The sequence below is a fragment of the Coptis chinensis genome, chromosome 7 (assembly GCF_015680905.1).
Source record: "Coptis chinensis isolate HL-2020 chromosome 7, ASM1568090v1, whole genome shotgun sequence".
NCBI lineage: Eukaryota > Viridiplantae > Streptophyta > Magnoliopsida > Ranunculales > Ranunculaceae > Coptis > Coptis chinensis.
The window spans coordinates 14,313,966-14,334,046 of NC_141462.1; the positions used below are offsets into that span (position 1 = coordinate 14,313,966).

General features: G+C 36.2%; 1 protein-coding gene across 2 annotated transcripts; it reads right to left on the reverse strand.

Moving 5' to 3' along the window:
* Nucleotides 1-2,943: 2,943 nt before the first annotated feature.
* On the reverse strand, nt 2,944-7,704 carry LOC147486166 (BEL1-like homeodomain protein 1). 2 transcript variants are annotated; one of them, XM_086572825.1, is made up of 5 exons: nt 6,966-7,704; nt 5,469-6,599; nt 4,676-5,052; nt 4,534-4,594; nt 2,944-4,427 (listed from the first exon to the last, which is right to left on the reverse strand). In XM_086572825.1, the coding sequence occupies exons 2-5, from the start codon at nt 6,405-6,407 to the stop codon at nt 3,588-3,590; spliced, it is 2,217 nt and encodes a 738-aa protein (XP_086428951.1). In that variant the 5' UTR covers nt 6,408-6,599; nt 6,966-7,704; the 3' UTR covers nt 2,944-3,587. The 2 variants fall into 2 exon arrangements, with proteins under 2 accessions (XP_086428951.1, XP_086428952.1); XM_086572826.1 differs by having other exon boundaries at nt 7,433-7,644.
* Nucleotides 7,705-20,081: the final 12,377 nt, after the last annotated feature.

A 20,081-nucleotide genomic window follows, 5' to 3' on the forward strand; every position in this document is an offset into this window, starting at 1 on the left:
CGGATCTCTGAATTATATCTAACCCAGCCCATTCGTCATCTTTGGCATTCTTTGTAATCTGAAGTTCTAAACAGTTTCACCATTAATCAATCACAATCCTCAATTTCACAATACAAGCGTACCTCAATTTCGAGTTTTCAACATGATTGACATCCATTGTTGGCTTTTTTTTGATGTGTGATGTTGAAAGTTCCTAAACTACTGCGGTGATATTGTCAAAATAGTATTCTGTAGAAGAATATGTCACCATTAAGATTGAGAAATTAAAGACGTCTCTAGTGTCTAGTCTCTCTACTCTTCCACAGAGTACAAAAATGTCACAGTCCTCGTGATTTTAAGGTACGTTTTTTAACCTTCATCGCATAGGATTCTCATGTGAGATTGTACTTTGAACTATCACTATTCCTTCTTGAATTTCCTGACCCCTAGGGTGATCTCTTAAGATCACGTAACAATCAAATATATATGAACATGCTAATGTACACTCTCTCTTTGGATGTCCTACTCAATATGCGCTTTGTTACGTTCTATTCGATCAAAGTTTTCATTGGCTAGCTTTCACATCTATTGTATTTTTACATTTGTGCCATGGAAAAGCATCGGTTTATGGCTGACATCTTAAAAGAGAAGGGACATTAAATAGTAATTGCTTAGTATACTGGTATAATGAGCTATGTCAATCTACGCTCATCGAATTCATTTTTCATGACAAGCAATGCAGTATGTAATTGGGTTTTGGAAGCATTTGGCTGCAATAAGATGTAGATGTGCAATGCAGATTTAGACGGAACATTAGGGACCCTATCTGTGCCACTTCCCTTCGTCATTTCCTTCTTCTACAACATTAGTATGACACAACTTGTTAACAAATTCTAGCTTGGCTGTCACAAATTCAGAAAGCCATTCATAGTTGAACCTAAAACCTTTTGTAAACCAAGTTATGTGGCCCCATCATATTTTTGAAGGCCCACTAAACCTACCCTTGGAACTAATTCACTAGAATACTAGATACCTATTAAATATGGGATGCTGGTAAATAATGGACACAATCTTCATATATTATTTAGAGTATTTGAAGATATGGAATCCTTGCAGGATAAGCAAGCAAACATAAATGATATAAAACTAACCTTTTGTTTAATTACAATATTTCGTTATAGAATCAACAATCATTTAAAGAAGAAGATTGATGTTTTTTTTTTTCTGTTCATACCCGTCACACCCCGACTTTCTCTCTCCACACGCCAACTTTTTCTTCAAAAAACATAGCACTCTCTCCACACCCCATTATTTAATAATATGACCATTCTACCCTTTGTAACTCTCTCCACACCCCACTCACACAAACTGATATCTTTGAAACCCATCTCTGTAACCCACTCACACAAACTGATATCTTTGAAACCCATCTCTGTAACCGATTGTTGAGGATGACATTTCGTTTCATAATGCTCTTGAGGATTTTCCATTACGTAGCGCCAATGCCGTACCGAAATTTTGATACAACACTTGAAGTAAAGTTCTTAAAAAAACACAAGCAAACAAATTGTAGTTGGCAATAGCAAAATTTTTAGAAATCTGGTGATGACACGATCAGAGCGAGTCAAATATTTAGGCTCAAAATTAATGTTTCAGTAGTCCATCTAGTGTATGTATGCTTAATTAATTGACAAGAACTGTAATTGCCCCTGCTTATCTGAGCTTTTTCAATTTGCAACAATGATCCCAAATTCACCATTGCTGAGTTGTGAACAATCCTTTTCCAGTGTTGCAAAGTCTGTCCATATATAGACCATCAAGTGGCGCTTCTTTACCGCTGCAACCGTCAAATGCAAAGGTCGGGATAGAAGGGAGGAAGGGAACAAAGGTTTCTAATAATCTGGAATGGTCTACTTTGGAAGATGATTATTCAATTTCTCTAGAAGGAGCAATCAAAGTGTTGCAGGACGCATCACTTTGATTGCTCCTGGGAATGCAATTACTGGGAATGCAAGGACCGACAATACCAAAACTTGAATTTCACAAAAATTGGCCAACATTTTCAGCAACAAATACAAAAACTTGAGCGAATCTACAAAAATGTTGGTGTTGGTGAGATTTTAGAGAGATAGACTTCCAACACACAAAATAGACTTAAAGAGATCGTGTGAGTGTGGAAAGATTTTCCTTAAAACCATCTTCTTCTTCAGTGTGGAGAGATTTGCATTGTGGAAAGAACTCATGATTTTCAGTGTGGGCTGTGGAGAGATTTTCAATTTTAATCAACGGGGTGTGTGTGGAACTTAAAACGGGGTGTGGAGAGAGTTTTTCAGTGTGCAACGAGTATTACTCTTGTCTGTAGAGGGTCTATGATATATATCTGTCATTTTCCTTGCATTTTGAAATAGAGTAAATTTCTGATTCGGCATGATAATGTCACTTTGTTCGTAATCCGGCCATTGTCAGCAACTCAGTGCAAAAAGTTGCTGACATTATTCCACTAGTTGCTGACAAAATGCGCCAAGTTGCAATTTGTGATCAAATTAGAAACATATTGACATTATCATGGCCAAATCAGGAATTTACCATTTGAAATAAGGAAATGATATTTGTAACTAACTATGACACCTACCCTCATCTCTATTTTAATGAAGTCTCCAACATTCATATTAAAGCGGTTGTTTCACCAAACTCTTCGACAATTTGTGTTATAGCTAGTAGTTCGTAGTTCAATTCGAACAATGGAATAGTGGATGTAAGCGTCGGTTGTGTGTATTTTTCAGTTTGTGTTTATTTTACTTTATTATTTGCCAAGTAAATTCAACCGTTTAATAGAGATTTACAGCTGCGATACACATTAAGGCACCAATCTGCCATGTATTTTTTTTTCCCGATAAGTTAATAATCTGCCATGTATACTTGTATAGTCATGCTAATATAAATCTAAATACATGGTTGCCTAAATAAGAAAAAATAATAATTTATCGACATCAAACGACATATATATGGATGTTCATACAGATAGAAGTTGACATACATTATCACAACTTGAAATTTGGCACTGTACCTTTCAAATATCCACACCTCAGTCTCGGGGATATCTTCCATGAACCTTTCTTTCTCAATGTGTGATGGAGCAAACATACACATATGCACACACATAAGTACACTTCCAAAAATATATTCTACAAATATATGTTTTTGTATTTAACTATCTGCATATATGATTGATGACATCTATTCTGTTCTATCAATCTAGCTATGTCCCAAGGACGACGTATAATACATTCCTCAATCTTATGATCTCAACCCCTAAAGCTATCTAAGAGCAGATACAGTTCTCAACTTCTCTGCATGTGTCTACCTGTACTAACCAATTTCTTCTCTTTACACACTAAGCTTGCATGTTCATTTCTCTCCTCCCCATCATGGAAGTATATATAAGAGCTAGAAAGAGACATGCGAGATTATGATCTTCTCCTTTCCTATGACCTTTTCAATGACTTGAGTTCCAAGTTTCATAAGCTTGCACTTCTTAAAGTACTCGCCAAGAGCATTTGTAATAAAGGAGGTATTAGAGTGTGGAAGCTAAGAAGTATGAGATCTAATTAAGCTACGAAGTCTGGTAACAGCTGAGCAGCAAACCTCTTTCTGTTCTGCATGTTGATGTTCTCATAAGCAGTTGTGGAAGGTTGTTGACTGTTAATGCCACAGAAATCATTTGGTTCTGCACCTCCCATGTCGAGTCTCCTTCCAAGCTGAATGTTCTGGTTGGAGAGGTAGGTTTGTTGCCCGCCTGATAGAGAGAGGTTTTCACAATGAGGAAGACCCAAAGTGAGAGAAACTCCATTTCCAGAGAACCTTGGTGTGAATTGGTCAGGATCAAACCTCCCCATTTCACCCATCGAGTATGCTCCAAATGCCCCTCCGTGGTTTGTCGTTCCTGTAATCAATGAGTAACCATCTCTACCCTGCCTTTCATTCCCAAATTTCATGCAAAGATCCTTATCTGTCTCATTGGGCTTCATGTCCATGTCAATGGACTGGAAACTAGTTGGCGAATTCTGCAACTCACTGGCTCGTGATTTCTTGCTATTTCCTTGGGCCATTCCTTCAGTGTTCGAAGCTCCCATTAGAAAGAAGCCCGCTTGAGCTCGAATGTTTTCTTCAATGGTTGACGTTGGAACAGTTGAATTGGACATTAATGTGGGAGGAGCATTTGGTTCAGTGGAGCTGTCTTGGTTGGGACTAAGATTTCTAGTTTGATCTGTTTTGGTGGGACTATTCTGCCGATGGGCATTGGACTTCGACCCCGACTCTTCATTGAATTCATTCTTGTTCTTTTCCTCCATGCCATTCAATTCTTGATCCTTAGTTTCCTCCGTATACATTTCTTCAACCATTGGCTTCCAAAGGCGAACTCGAGCATTTATGAACCAGTTAGATACCTTCGAATTCAGGAAGATAGAAACATACAATAAACAGTTTAACCTTTGGTATAATGGAAAAACAAATAAAGATGAGAATGCTATTGAGAAACAATATAATTAATACCTGGCTTCTAGTAAGTCCAGTCTGTTTTGCTAGCATGAGTTTATCGGAATCCTTGGGATACCTGCAAACAAATAGAATATCCTGTGTAAGACACTACAATTAACGAATACCACTAATTTTCTTCAAATTTCGAAGTACTTACGGGTGCAAGAAGTGTTCGAAGAGCCAAGCACGAAGAATAGAAACTGATCTCTCGGGCAATCCTCTTTGTGGTCTCCAAGCATTATGTTGGATCATCCCAAGCTGTTGGAGTGCCCTTTGTTGTCGAAGTTGATGATCAATAAACCTAAGTCTTGAACCCTCACCCTTGCCTGATCCCATGAAATCATCTTCACCCAAGCATTTGCTAGCTGCTCGAATTTGCCCTGAAATGGCGTCTTTCAAGCACCTAAATTGCTTTGAGATGGTTTGCAAAGCAAGCGCAGTATATGTCTTTGCTGAACCAAATCCAGCAGCTTGTTCAAACGAGGAAACTACAATCTGCATCTGGTGGTGGTACTGCCTGTACCTTTGTTCTACCTTAAATTCCAAACAAGAAACAGAGAATTGGATGAACTCATTAGCAAAAGGATAACACAATAGAAAGATAGAATTAACATGTGAACTCAGAGAATCTATGACTAAACACTTGTCACATATAGTTTATTGAACTATATTCGATTTTTAATGATGAGTGTTATGACTAAAACTACTGAACGAAGAACATCAGTAGAAATGAACCCAGTTCTTTGATAGATTCTGTTCAAAGATTTGAAACAATAGCAATTGATAGAGACCCAAGTCCTGTTCCAACATGTTCTGCAGAAAATTGGCTCAAGAAACTCGATTTTCTAAAACCATGTTAGTCATCTTGGTGGATTTCGCTTTCTCATACCCAACTAAGTTCTGTTTCTTACAAAAAAAAAGAATGCATTAAATCACAGTCATATGCATACCTCATCTAGCATGCTAACAAGCTTTGCTTTCTTCATTTGAAGCTCTTGTTTTTCTGTTGTCGTGAGCTCAGCTGAACGCTTTGTACTCGTTTCGCCTCCAGTTGAACCAGCTCCAGTGACACCACTCAATTCCTTACCAAACTTAATCTGTTCTTTAGACCCTTTAGACAATTCAGTCTTGATCCCTTTTCCCACATTAACAACTTCGTCAAGAAGAACTTGTGCTGCTTTTAAGTACTTAGACCCCAACAGAACACTCTGGATAGTGGAAGTTCCGTTAGAAATTCCTGAAGCCGATGAAGAAGAACCACCCGATACTCGCATATCTTCACCACTAGTAGGAGATATAATTGGTGCAGGAGTCGGTGTTGGAAGGTCAGAATCCGTTCGATAAGGTCCATAACCTGGCTGCTGCGACGACAGGCTAAGGGATAGCCCTTGCTGAGAAAAAGGACGCCGAAGGCCTAATTGCGACGAAACATCCCCCACGCTGATCGAATTATTCACCCCCAAGGCCGATATTGTTCCAGAGTTCTGTTGTTGGTGATGGTTGGGCTGGTGAGTTCCACCTACTACCGACGAATTAGGATCGATTGAAGTCCATAAATTGTATTGAACGCGAGGAATGAATCCATGAACTGCCGACATCTCATGTTGGGGATGAACTGATTGCCGATTTGGATTCTGTTGCGACGAAGACGACGCGTTTGGACTAATAGGTGTGGCTTGAAGTGGGATGCCAACCAAGTGTTGATTCTGTTGTGGAGTTTGAGATAAGTTCATAGAACTTCCAGCTGAATTGATAAAGACCATGTTTGGTTGTTGTTGTTGTTGTTGTTGTTGTGTGTCAGGGTATCCAACATAACCAGGATTCATTAGATAAAGTGTTTGTAATCCATCACCTTGGATTTCCGAACTTCCATGAAAGTATGTCGCCATCTTTAACACAAGCTTATTACAGTGAAAACAGACTACTTAGCTAGCCTTCTTCACACCACTCTTCTTTCTTTTTTTCACTCACTCTAACAGTCTAACAATGAATCAATCTTGTAAGTCCAATTCAGCCCATTTGCTTGTATGCTTGTATGTAAATTCTACACCAATTCTGACCTTCTAGTCCTTGAGAAACTCCTGAGAGAAGAAATTAACCAAAAATGAATCCATAAGTTACATGAAAAATCGCAAACTATTTCCACAAAAAACCTATTAGTCTACAGCTCAAAATTCTCCTAAAGACTCATAATTTACATCATTTCAAAGTTTTAGAAAAAAATTCATCTGTGAAAGAAGAGTTTGAAGGTTGTAGAGTATGGAATGATCAATCAAGTTGTTTATATATGGAGAGAAGAAAGAGACTAAAAGAGAAGAGTTGTTTATAATATACATTTCCAGTTAATAATTGTAAGTGATAATATAAGCTTTGTTGTGATTGAAATCTTAGTACACGTGCTATTATCAACTGCAAAAGAAGAAGTTTTTCTTTATTTCTTTACTTACAGTGACACAAAACACATGAAAGATCCTTGCAGAGACAGAGAGCTAAAGAAGATAGAGCAGTTATAGCTAAAATACACAGACGAAAGATAGAAGCCTTCTTACACAAACATCTCTATCTATGTATCTATCTATTTCCTGTTCTAACACTCATGTCAGACTCAATTTCTGCAATTCTTCCCCACACATATTGAAAATGAAAAGCAAAAGTATGAGAGAAAGTGAAGGAATATGGTGTTAAAAAGCCTCAGAAAAAGATACCCATCTTTTTTTTACTCATTATCCACACACTATTCAACTATTGTGTTACAAAAAATGTGCAAGTGATTTTTTTTTTTTTTTTTTTTTGATGGTCTGGTAATTGGTAGTGTACTAGTGTGATGAGGGTGGTGTAATTGTGTATATAGGGTAGTTAACCTTCACACCAATTCTTTCTATCCTAGTGGTACTTACTACGTCATGCAACGTACCTAGGCATAGATCAAAACAAGGGAACTTCACTGATTTGATATGACTCTCGTTTTCAAATCATTAGATGCAGGCATGTTTGATGAATTGAACTAAGAAAGAAGCTTTCATATGGAAAGAGAGAAGAGAGAAGAAGAAGAGGTGTGAAAGTGGCAGAAGAAACAAACAGCTGAAAAACGAGGAAACGTCTACTTCTAAAGAAAATTGGAGGCCTGTTAAATTCAGCATCTTTTCTTGTCGATATTTTAGCTCTTTTTAATTTTTATATTTTTATAAGAAAATTATAATTGCTTTTATTGCTATTTTTTATGGTTGGATCACTTGGATGTATGCCACAGTACTAAGATAAGTCAATTGAATTCCTAAAGGAGCATAACCAACCACTGCCATAACACCAACTTCATAACTGCAAATAGAAATTGAGGTAAGTATAATTTCTTCTCAAATCAAAATTGTTTCGTACTTATCTATCATTTATAACCTCATCATTTCTAACCATCTTATAGTTTTTTTGCCATGGATATTGCTCTGTAAAATTTCACTCCTATATGGCTACATTTGTCATATGTTGGCTGAAAACCAACTTGTTAAATCAATACATGTGTGAGTTGTCTTAAAAGTGAGAAAAAACTTAGTAGTGAGTTTTAAAGTTTCTTGTAATGCTTTGTGCACTGTAATTTTACATGTCTAAAGTAATGGAGATTGTACAACTGGGTTAAGCTATGAAGCACTTTATGCTTTCAGGGCAAATTTGGCAATGAGCCTTAATCAACAATGGCAGCAGCCACAAGTAACAATATAATCTACTTCTGGTGTGTGAGGACTGAGGATCCACACTCTGCTGATATGCTCCATATTATAAAAATACACTCTCCATATACTGTAAAGTAATTGATCCAATGTAAGTGCCAGTTCACATCATGATTAAAACTGCAGTATTTCCTATAATGGAAAGTTCGCCTCATTGATGTAATATCTCAATCATATTCCAAACTTTAGAATGACATTGATCATGAAAAATATGCTTTAGTGGTCAATTATATGTAACCCTCGAATTTGTGTTGTAAACTTGTAATTGTTTTGACAGCACCTATCTCAAACTATAACACGAAATTAGTTAAAAACTGAAAACCAAAGAAAGACCGAAGCTCATTGATTACGTTGAATTTTTGTCTATAAGAAACCCCCAACTAGACCCCAATATTTGAAACTTGCTTGAAGAATTGAAGTATATGAAAGTGTAAGTGTGACTGCGTCAGTGTGTCATCATCCTCATGTATGACTATGAGTAGCAGGCTAGCAAGCCACCCCGGGACCCCCGGATACTTGTGTCCTACACACACACAGGCTATGAAATGTGATTGTAATCTAGTATAAAAGGAGATGTAGATGTTTTTGTATAATAAAATGAAAAGTTATTTAATATTTGTTAGAATGTTTCTTCAATTTTGTGAAGTCATTGATAATGAAGTTTCTTATATAAATAAATGAAAACTTTTCAACAATTTCATTTCGTTGATTAAAGGTGTACTGTTGGATATTGAACTGCAATCTTGTTGTAGTTAAAAACATCTCCATCTAAATTTGACTCTGAGAAGATTGGATTTGTTGCCCTTACTGAGGTAACAATATTAATATTGTTATTACAATTATTGTTATTATTATACTGAATTGTTAGTGTTAGTGTATTACTATTATTTTATTATTAAGAGTGCGAGGCACTATATTCATTTTGAGATATTATAGCGCAATATTGATGCAAATATGAAATCTGCAATAGAATATATGATCCTTTCTTGTTTCAAGTAAGCATAGAATATGGTCTCTGCTTTGCACCTATCCTGTTAGATATATTCATATATCTCAATCTTAAAACATGCACCCTTTGCTTGTTGCTGCCTGACTTCATAAGATACTCTACTTCCTTTTCACTGGAAAAGACTACGGCAGAAACAACAGTGAAAAGCTCTTGAGGTGTCACTCATACTTATATGTTCATGTACTACAAAGAAAGTGTAAAGTGCTATGTAGTCATGTAGAACAAAAACACTTATTGCATGTGTTCCCATCACTTAGTCCTATGGTTTCTGCATCATAATTCACAAGTCAGGCAGAACTACATAAAAGAATCATATATTGCTTGTTGATGTTTGATGTAGGAAAAGTTCATTACAAAGAGAGATTAAGGAAGTTGATTGAAAGACTTAAGAATTGAAAAGAGAATTTGAGAATAAATAATAATAACGTCACAAGTACGCAGTGTAGTTTTCTAACTTTGAGAATTTTTTCCATATATGATTGAGGCAGTGTTGTGTTTTGTCCTGCAACCAATGGCACATCTAAATCTTGGCCAAAGGGTTGGTACTTCTTAATTTGGTCAATTGCCTAAAACTTTTATAATCAACAAATGACTTTATATAACTGACTGATCTCGAGGAAGAAACTTAGCAGTGTCAAATGGCCAAATGGGTGTCACTTGGATTAGAAAAACTAATTAGGTTGTGTGTGTGTGTTTATATTGAGGCATTCACTAGCCCCAAAGTTGAGATTGCTGTGAGAATTACTCGTCAGGTATAACGTGATGACAATGAAACTAAACTAATGATCAGAATTCATACGAAAGGGGATCGTTGATGAGCTCATACTCCATATTGACCAGTCACTAACAGCATCACAAATTCACAATGCACAACCACATGCCCTTTCTTTAGCTTCTTCTTTTCTCGGTAGGTCACTACTATGAGGTAGGGCAGGTAATCGAGCTACACGTGTCGAGTATTAGTGTGGTCTACTCGGCTCATGTGTCTCTCAAGTCGGGCACAAATTTTGTTTGAGCTTTATTTCGTGCTCAAACTCAACTCATTGAGTATTCAAGTAGCTCAACGAGTCTAGATTCATATTCTTCTGGACTACAAATTCAAATTTGATTATAGACTCCAGAGTTTGATTTGACTTATACTGTGTATAGGCTCGATTTCGACCACAAACTAGAGATAAGTGAGCACAAATAGACTCCGAATTTTACCTCAAGACCAAAATAACTTGCTAAACCCATCTAAAGAAATGCTAAAATGCAACTACAATCCACTAATACCACAATAACCACTATCAAATAACTATTTCAAAGCATAAACAATATGAAAACAATCAATATGTGTTGCATTGAGAAATTATAAGCCAACACTCTAATATAACTAAGTATCCCAAGTAAGTGTTAATATAACTATGTAAAATGCAAAGTATGAGTAGCTCGCGAGTATCTCGAGTTTTAAAATGTGCTCAAACTCGACTCATATTATTGAATGAGCGAGTTCGAGTCGAGCTCAGAACGAACCGAGTGAGTAATTGAATTATTTTTCATCCAACTCTTGATGTATTAATGTATTACTAAGAATTGAAATTACTTATTATTCCAATTGTTAATATCATTTTGATGCTTGTTCATAATCAAATAACAACTATTGTAATTAGAAGTTAATGTTTTTAGGCGGTAACTAAAAGTTAAAGTTATTTGTTAGTTTTTATTAACTTCAAGCCGTTCAAGGGATTCTCAAAACGAAGTTCGTTATGACAATTAAATTGGGGCGCGGTATTCGCACCCTCATAAATGGGACTAACACCTCTTTGACTAATTCAATGGTACTATCACCTTTCCATTAAATACACAAAAAACGCTAACGGCAAGTAGCTACCGCGGGATCGCACAATCAACAACATCGGGTTGCCGCGAGATTCCATATCCCACGGAAGGTGGTTGCCGTGGGTCATTTAATTTTTTTTTAATAGCCACCGTAAAAAAAGTTAGTTGTTGCGAGATGATTTTGTTTACTAAAATAGAGTCTTTGTTTGTGTTAATTATCAAAACTCTTCTTCATTGATTTGATCACAAAATTTTCTTATAGCATATGAAAATATTTGTCGCGAGATAACAAAATTATGACTCGATTGTATATTTTTTTGTTATGGTTTTGGTGTTGTTTTGGAGAGTATATTAAACTTTAAAGAAAAAAACGGCGATCCATACGCCGTGTGTGTTCAATATGCAAAATTTGAAATGAAAAAAAACAAAAAACAAAAAACATACTGCGGCAACTGATTGTCGTGGAATATGAGATCTCGCGACAACCCGATACTGTGAATTATGCGATATTGCGGTAACTGCCTACCATGGGATATGAGATCTCGCGAGAAGTGTCTGCTATAGAACTATAGACATGTGGAGTATAAAATGATATATAAAAAATAACTATTATTGTTTTACTTTTTGTCAAAAGAATATTAATTCTTTTATGGAGGTGCCAATAGTGCGGCCCGCCCATTAAATTTCGATAATGATAAACTAGAACACGCGTTATAGCTAAATCTAACCTAACATGGAAGCCTCATTTTTCACATGCATTTTGAACTAATATAAAAATAAATTTGCAAGAATAGAATCTTTTTTACGTCAACATTCAAAGAATCGAGATAAAGGTTTAGAAGTCAAATAAATATTTAGGATTATGACGTAATAATACAGTACAGTACAACAAATATCAACGAAAATTTATAAGTTAGTCCCAATGTCCCATGTAACCTCAAAAGATCCTATGAAACATCTCTTCAATCAATTAAAAGATAAAACCAGCAATAGTTTCACTTTTTCGTGGTGGTCAACATAATTATAGAACAAAAGGTCCACCAAAACTCCCTTTAGAGCGGATAACATAACATAGTGGGCTTAAGTGGGGCCAATAATAACAAGAGGAAAGATTATATGGTCCTTAAACAGAGAAACTATTTTTTTTGGGTAACTAAACATAGAAGCTATGGTCATTCTCAAAAACATACTACATCCGAATGAGTGGTAAGATGGATCATGAGAGATTATTTATCTAATAAGATAGGGTTTTTTTTTTCACTACAGGACAAAACTATAATAAAGGACGGTCATCTAGGACCATCAAACGGCTACTGTGCTCTTATTTTCTCCGAGATACTATAATAAAGGACGGTCCAGATCGAATCTAGAACCATCAAACGGCTACTGTGCTCTTATTTTCTCCGAGATACGTGTTGGCAGCTATTAACTAAATGTGTCGCAAAGTTGATCGCTGTTGGGGTGAATCGAACTCGGGAACCAGTTCCCAAAGGCTAGCAGTCAAACCAGTGTGTTAAATACTCACTGATGCAACCATCTTGGAGTAAAGTCATCCTATTCGTTGTCTTAGAATTTACTCATGGAGGTATGGTATGCATGCCCAAGCATGATTGCAACTAGTGCCGAAGGCCTTTAATGCATAGATGAAATGTGCCGAAGGCATGCCGGTGAGTGTCTTTAAGACACGGGGCATATTCTAGTATGGTAATAATTAAGAACTATATAATATCTCTTCTCCATCGTTTAATAGGAAACAGTGTCGTTGCACAATCAATCTCATTAGTGTTTACAACAAAATGATCAGTTGATTGTGAGAAGAAATTAAATAGCTCGGGGACATATCTCCGTGTACAAATGAACATGTCGTTTGGCCAAATTAACTTCATCTTTTGATTTAAATTGAAATTGGGTAGACTATAAACCGGTGTCCTCATACCAAAACATCCAAAACATAAATTGTCTATTCATTTCGTCATGAATTCATGAGCAAATAGATCTACAAACCAAAATGAGTTAAGTTTGAAGTCCTTGAAGCAGAGGAAGTAACAGGAGTTGTGCTATTCCCACAAAAGACCAAAACAAGAAATTCTAGTCTGGGACCATGTATCTAATTGTAAGTAACACAAACATGGTGAAAGGTATGTGGACGAAGAGATTAGGCATATCTACAGAAGGAAGATCATGGAGAGAAAATCAAAGGGCGTTATTAACTTTTAACCATGAGGGCCGGGGACTCTCTTCATTAGTATGTATGTATGTATGGTTGCATTTATTGTGCACGCTTTTGTGAGTGATTCTTTTCCTTTGTAAAGCCCCTCCTAAGACGCAACCTTTCTTGGTTTCTTTCTCAAAACCTTTCACGACCACAAAATCAAAACCTTTCCACAAGGCTATTGATTGCCCTCTTACTAGATATTTATATGTTGATCTGCTCTCTTTGAAACTGGATTAGCTGATCTTGGGACTATTGAGCGTACTAAATGCCAGTTTAGTCGAAACTTACTACTTCTTAGATGTAGTTTGGATTTGAAATTACTGCCTTGAGTACATCAGCTTGTGGTCCCAGATCAACTAATCCTATTGTTTTTCTTCAGGAAGTATTTTTGTTCAACACTCCTATTTTGTTTTATTCATTAATTTTCAAGATTTTATGCTTCACAATCCACACCTTTACAATGCCAATGCTAGACGCCTAGACGGCTAGACCCCACCCCGATCAAGCACCCTTCACAGACTGACACCTTTTAGAGTACTGCTCACTATATGAGTGTGATTAAATGTTGTTTTACGTCACGTCCATGATCTTTCAATGTGCTCTAATTGATGAAAGAATGTAGGGAGAGCACTTTCATGAAAATTAATCTTTTTCATCTATGTAGCAAGAGTAAATATAGAAAGAAATATGTTCACCATTCATAAACACATTTTGCGAAATATAATCCATAGTTATTATTAGGATTTAGGAACACTTCTAGTTCTAAACTAATAAGCGGTAAATTAAGCAACAAAACTTCCCAACCCAATAGGAATTTTAGCATCTGAAAATTCGACACGTATCACTTAGCACTAAATGAACTGAAAACAAAATAATAGACCCCACAATCCCGCAGCTAACGTAAAGCGCTTGGCGACTGGTGAGAGTTAGTTGGACTTTTGTTACGATCAGATGGTCCCCACACCAAAACTTTAAACACGCGTCGACTTAACAGCACATTCGGTCAGTGCGGTCGAAGATTCGGTCTCTTTTTTGAACCATTTGTGGGACCCAGTGTCAAATCAATCATTGTTTTCTCTGGCGTGTAAATGTACAAATTAGTGGGACCAACTTAATGATAAGTCAAGGCAATAACCAATGAGGGAAGAGATCAATTGTTTTAGCCCGCCATTGTCGGAGAGGTTTACGACACGTGTTTAGTTATAATTAAGTCTTGACTTAGTTTAGCTTGGGCTACCTCGTATTATTGTAACACCTGTCACTTTAGGAAATGACTGTTTCACCCTTATATTATTTACCTTTTTGAAATTATTAAGAGCATTTGCAATGTAGAGAAATAAAAGGGATTTGTTAGTTTTTTCACCTAGTTGGGTCCAAAAGCGCTGTGCAATGCAGGGTGAAAAACTCGGTGACTATTTTCTCTAGTTCAAAACAAGGTGAAATCTTCCACCGAGATAGTCACTGACTTGTTAACTTCGGACGGGATGTTGGATTCGGTCTGGATTACAAAACTCACCAGACGGAATCCAACATCCCGTCCGGAGTCCTAACGGCTAGTTTACCGACGGTCAAAAAGTCAGAACGGTCAAAATAAATTTTTTTGGTATATATACAACATTTGTTTCATTTCAACTCACACTTCCAACAATCATATATCATATTTCTTCTTCTTTAAAATTAGTTCTTAAAAAAAACCAAATATCAAATGGCATCAACTCAAGCATCTCAAGCAAGTGGTAGCACTCAAGCAAAAGCGAAAACTCACTTTAGCATGTCCGATGATCAAGCTCTATGTCTTGCTTGGATAAAAATTAGTGAAGACTCCATTGTTGGTGCTTTCCAAAATGCAAAAGGATTTTGGAATCGTGTAATAAACGAGTTCAATCAAGCATGTGGGTCGGATAGTTCTTCCAATTCAATTAGCGGTAGGTGGAAATATATTTCAAAAAATGATGAACACGTTTGTTGCAATTGTGAATGCGGTGGAGGCTCGACATGCAAGTGGTACAACAATACAAAGCCGGATAATTACAACGTTGTCAATTTGGAATTTATTGATTATCTTAGTCTTAGTCTAATTATTTCCGTCTTAGTCTAATTATCTTAGTGTATTTATTATTTCCATTTTAGTCTTAGTCTAATTATTATCTTAGTCTAATTATTATTTTAGTTTAATTATCTTAGTCCTAGTGATTATTTTAGTCTAATTACCACCATTTTATTTTTTAGTTGTCCGAGGCAAGGATGACGTACCAACTACAAGAAAAATCGGCTTTTCCACTTGATCATTGTTACGTTATACTTAAGGTTAATCCAAAGTGGAGTAACGTTTTTGAGGCAAGGTCAAGCCGCCCCACAAAGGGAAAATGTCGCAAAAATGATGGTGAAGATTCAACTTCTAATTCACCAAGTGTTGGTGGAGTTGAATTGGAGGGTTCTCAAGAAATAGAGCGTCCAAAAGAAATGGAGCGTCCTCTTGGATCGAAGAAAGTCAAGTCCAAAAGGAACCAAGAAAAATCAGTTGGTATGTTGGAGGGTTACTTTACACGTTTAGAGGATACATTTTCACAGGATGCAAATGAAACACAAAAATGCTTAGAACTTAGGGAAATGGAACTTGCATATGGTCAAAGAACTGTGATGGCAAGAGAAAAAAAAAATCAGATTCAAGCAGAAAAAAATCAGGTTCAATTGGAAAAAAATCGACTTCAAAAGGTGCAATACGAAACTAAGATTTTAGCGACCAATACAAGTGTCCTCCATCCCGATACCGCTTTTATAATCGAGCAACAACAAGCTGAAATACGTGCGTTGAATGGGCAAGGGCTAGAGGTGGTTATAGCTCTAACTAAGCTTATGTAATATCTAGTATTTTATTTTAATTAAAGCACTATGTATTTTAATTAATGCACTATGTATTTTAATTTCACTGTCTTTTTAATTAATGCACTATGTATTTTAATTTTACTGTATTTTTAATTAATGAACTATGTATTTTTATCTAACTGTTTTTTTTAATTAATGCACTATGTATGTTCTGTCCAATATAATTATTTTCATAGAAATACAATTACCAATAAAATTAAAATACATTGTAATATAGTTCATTAAAACACAACTCATTAAACACATAAGAACTTATAGGAATTACATAGGAAATACATTAGGAAATACATAGGAAATACATAGGAAATACGTTGGAACTTAATAGTTCACATTAGAAAATACATAGGAAATACACTTTCATTTCCATTTTAATTTTCGCCTCCTTCTCCCTCATCTGGATCCGACCAATTTGGATCATAAATTGGTACCGGATCTGCTGTTTCTTCAATGTCAGTCCAATTAAAAACATGTTTAACTAAGTCCTTTTGAAGATTAGTATGTGTAACTTCATTTATGATCATATTTCTTGCTTCAATCATCTGATAGACAAAATGAAAACCATCATCTTCCTGAAAGAGCGCAGGTATTGTTTATTTCCTCTGACCTTTCCAATTCCAAACTCCATTTTCACGTTTGACACTGCCTCTTTTTGTGTGTGTAGATGTGTATGGATGATGTAGAAGTATGATGGTCGTTGAACAAATAGAAGCGTATCAAAACCTAATTATCCCTCAATAAGTAAAGGATGAGTAGGGTATCGTTCCACTTTTAAGTGTATGTTATGTGAAGGACAGAATTTGGAAAGGGGTTTGAGGGATTAAAAACTAATATTGTAGAGATTGTAGATTCTAATGCTAAACTAAGCTAAACTAACTAAACCTGTTGAGAATTTATAAGAGGGGGAATTCAAGAGATTAGAATCCACCAATACTTTTGATCTATGACCGCCGCTTCATGGTTGTTCTTACAAGTAGACTACAATTAGGCAATCGAGCGAAGTGCCGATGCCTCCTGGATCTAAAACATCGTTAACAATTAACTCTACTTAAGGTTGTTCCTATGTTTATGCTATTAATATCTTCTTTCCTTTTATGTAAGCTCGGCAGCCATTCAATGTATTACCAAGAGCAACATCAAGGAGTACTTCCTAATAGGGCTGCCATTCAATGAATCACCACTTAAGGCAAACACAAAGAATACTTCCCCTAGGCACCACTCCCCGAGCTACCCCCTTCTAAGGCAACACAAAGAATACTTCCCTAACTCTAAAGAACTATACTACTAGAAGAAAAGTAAAGAACACTAGCATGATATTAATATTGCAAAACATAAACCCTATTCTATACTTCCATTCCCCGGTGTGGGCAATGGAACTAATAACTACAAACATAAAGAACTAACTTTGAATGAAGAACACCATGAACCGGAAGAATCATTAAACCTTAAGCGGCTTCATCTTCTCCCTTGAAGGAGAAGATTAGCCTTCCATAAAGAAGGAAGAAACAAGAAGAAGAAGAGTTGAAGAACATAAGACTAGAAAGACTAATTTATTAAGACTCAGCTAGTTAAAACCGATCTTTTATTATTAATCTCTCTCTGCCTCAAGTTATGGAGACAAGAATATAAGTGAATTGGCAAATTACATGAGGCACTTAGGTCCTCTATTTATAGGGGTTAAAATGAGCTCTAGAAGCATTCCAAAACCGTCATTTGTTTCCTAATACAAATAGACTTCTTCTAGAGTCCGACTTCGCCTTCAAACTGAGAAGGAATTGGCTACAAGTGTCGATTCATGCGTCACGGACTTTCGATTTATGCATCCCGACGCACTCAATGTGGGCGGACGCTTCAATACATGCGCCCAGGGCAGCGATAAGCCGATTTTTCTCTTACGCTTCTATCCTTCTATCCTCTTTTGCGGGCTTTGGTCCAAACAACGAATCCTTTGGCCTTGGGCTTCCAAATAGACTTTAAAATAGGTCCAAGTCGCATCTTTAACAGCTCCAATTCCTTGGCCTTCTCCATGATTGTCCACGGGCCTCCCATGTGATCCTTAATGTCCGAATTCATTTCGCTTTTACCCCATTTTCTCTAATATTCTACAAAACTCTTTTTCACTGTAGAATCTTAAAACACAACTTATAAACACTATTAGTCCACTAAGATGGCTAAACAAGAGGCATAATCGAGGGTTAAATAGCACTTTTGAGCACTTATCACAACTCCCAACTAGCCTTTTGCTAGTCTCTTAGCAAATAAGATAAAAAAAATAGATAAGTGATCAAAATCACATCCTAATAACAAAAATAAAATCCTAACTCATTTTTGCAGGCATCGCGATTGCATTTACCATATGCAACAAGGCTTTAAACCTTTATGTTCCCCAAAAAGGACGAGTTATAGTCTCGTGAGGGTTTTCAGGTGATATACCCACAAAATCAATCAATAACATATTCAAGAATGATAGTATTTTTCAGAGAGAGAAATTCCTTACCCACTTAGTGCTTACTCCAACAGACGGTCTCCATTGCTAATTACATTGCTGCAAAGACTCATAGATTATGATGGGAGATAGTAAAAATTGACAAAATTCTTAATCAAGGCTTATGTGTGTACTTAGTCAATCTCCTATACTCTCCTATCCAAGAAACGGAATCCCTAGTTTACCATAGGTAGATAATCTCGACTTTCAATCCTCACCGGTCATACTCTCAGAAAAGAATCTCTCAGAAGATGGTCTACTATTTTACCTCATGTATGTAGGGAAAAGAATAATGCATACGAACATCCCACATACTACCTTGAAAAACAGACTTCTGAATAAAAGTAGTCTCATGGAAAGAATGTCAATCACATATGAAGTGTCGGGTCCTTCACTTTAGCATCCTCTCACCTATTCTAGACTTCGTACCATATTGTAGTGATAAGTCATGGGTTGTAACTTGGCTTGGGCATTGGTTTATGAAGAAAAGGTAAAAAGGATTCTAAGGTTGTTTCTGAAAAACACTAAGGGTTTTGCTTCTTTCTTTGGAAGATTTCTTTAAATTATATATTGCAGAGAAAAATTCTTCCTTTGTCTTAGCTTTTCCATCCATTCTCGCTCAACTTTTTTTTTTTTTTTGGTATATCCTTGATTAGTACTGGATATGCTTGTCTTCCACTAGCTTCTTTCACTTAGAACAGAATGATGGTCTTTATTGTATCTCTCCTCGTATTTCCTTGTAATCTTCCTTTTGTGCTCTTTCTTCCTCTTTTGTGTCCCTCGTATTCTCGAAACATATGGGTATGGTGATAAAGATTTTGGCTATACTCCTTGTCTGGAGTTGGGTGACGGGTAAAGGTTTTATGAAAGAAAATGGCTTATTGTAAGGCTCAAAAGGGTTTAACATGATGGTCCTACTAGGTGGGATAAAGGCTGAATGGGTTCACTACTTGACTTATCAGTATGATACTCTATTTCAAATAGACTACAAGACCTAATGGCTATCTCCCCAGTTGATGTCACTTCGTGATTAACCAAATCAACGAATAATGAGACTATATTACAACGACATAAAGAACTGAAAGATGTTGAGTCACTAAGACTCGGATTTTTCGTAAGAACTCTCCAAAGAATGGGTATAAAGCTCAAGTCTCACGGGCTAAGTCTAAAAAATCTACTTCTAGTTTACTAGGGGTTTAAATCTCTCTTCTAGCAAAAGTACACAAAACTGACCAAGTATTATGGTGATGCCTTGATAAAGAATTCTATCAATAAGAACTATGTCCGAGCATAATAAATAGTCTAAGCGGTAATAAAATCAATAATATTAACTATCTATTAAACTCAACACTAAGTAGTATAGAATCTATATCCCAAACTCATCATTAAAATTCATTTTTCTCATGCTACTAATATAGAAACCAAAAT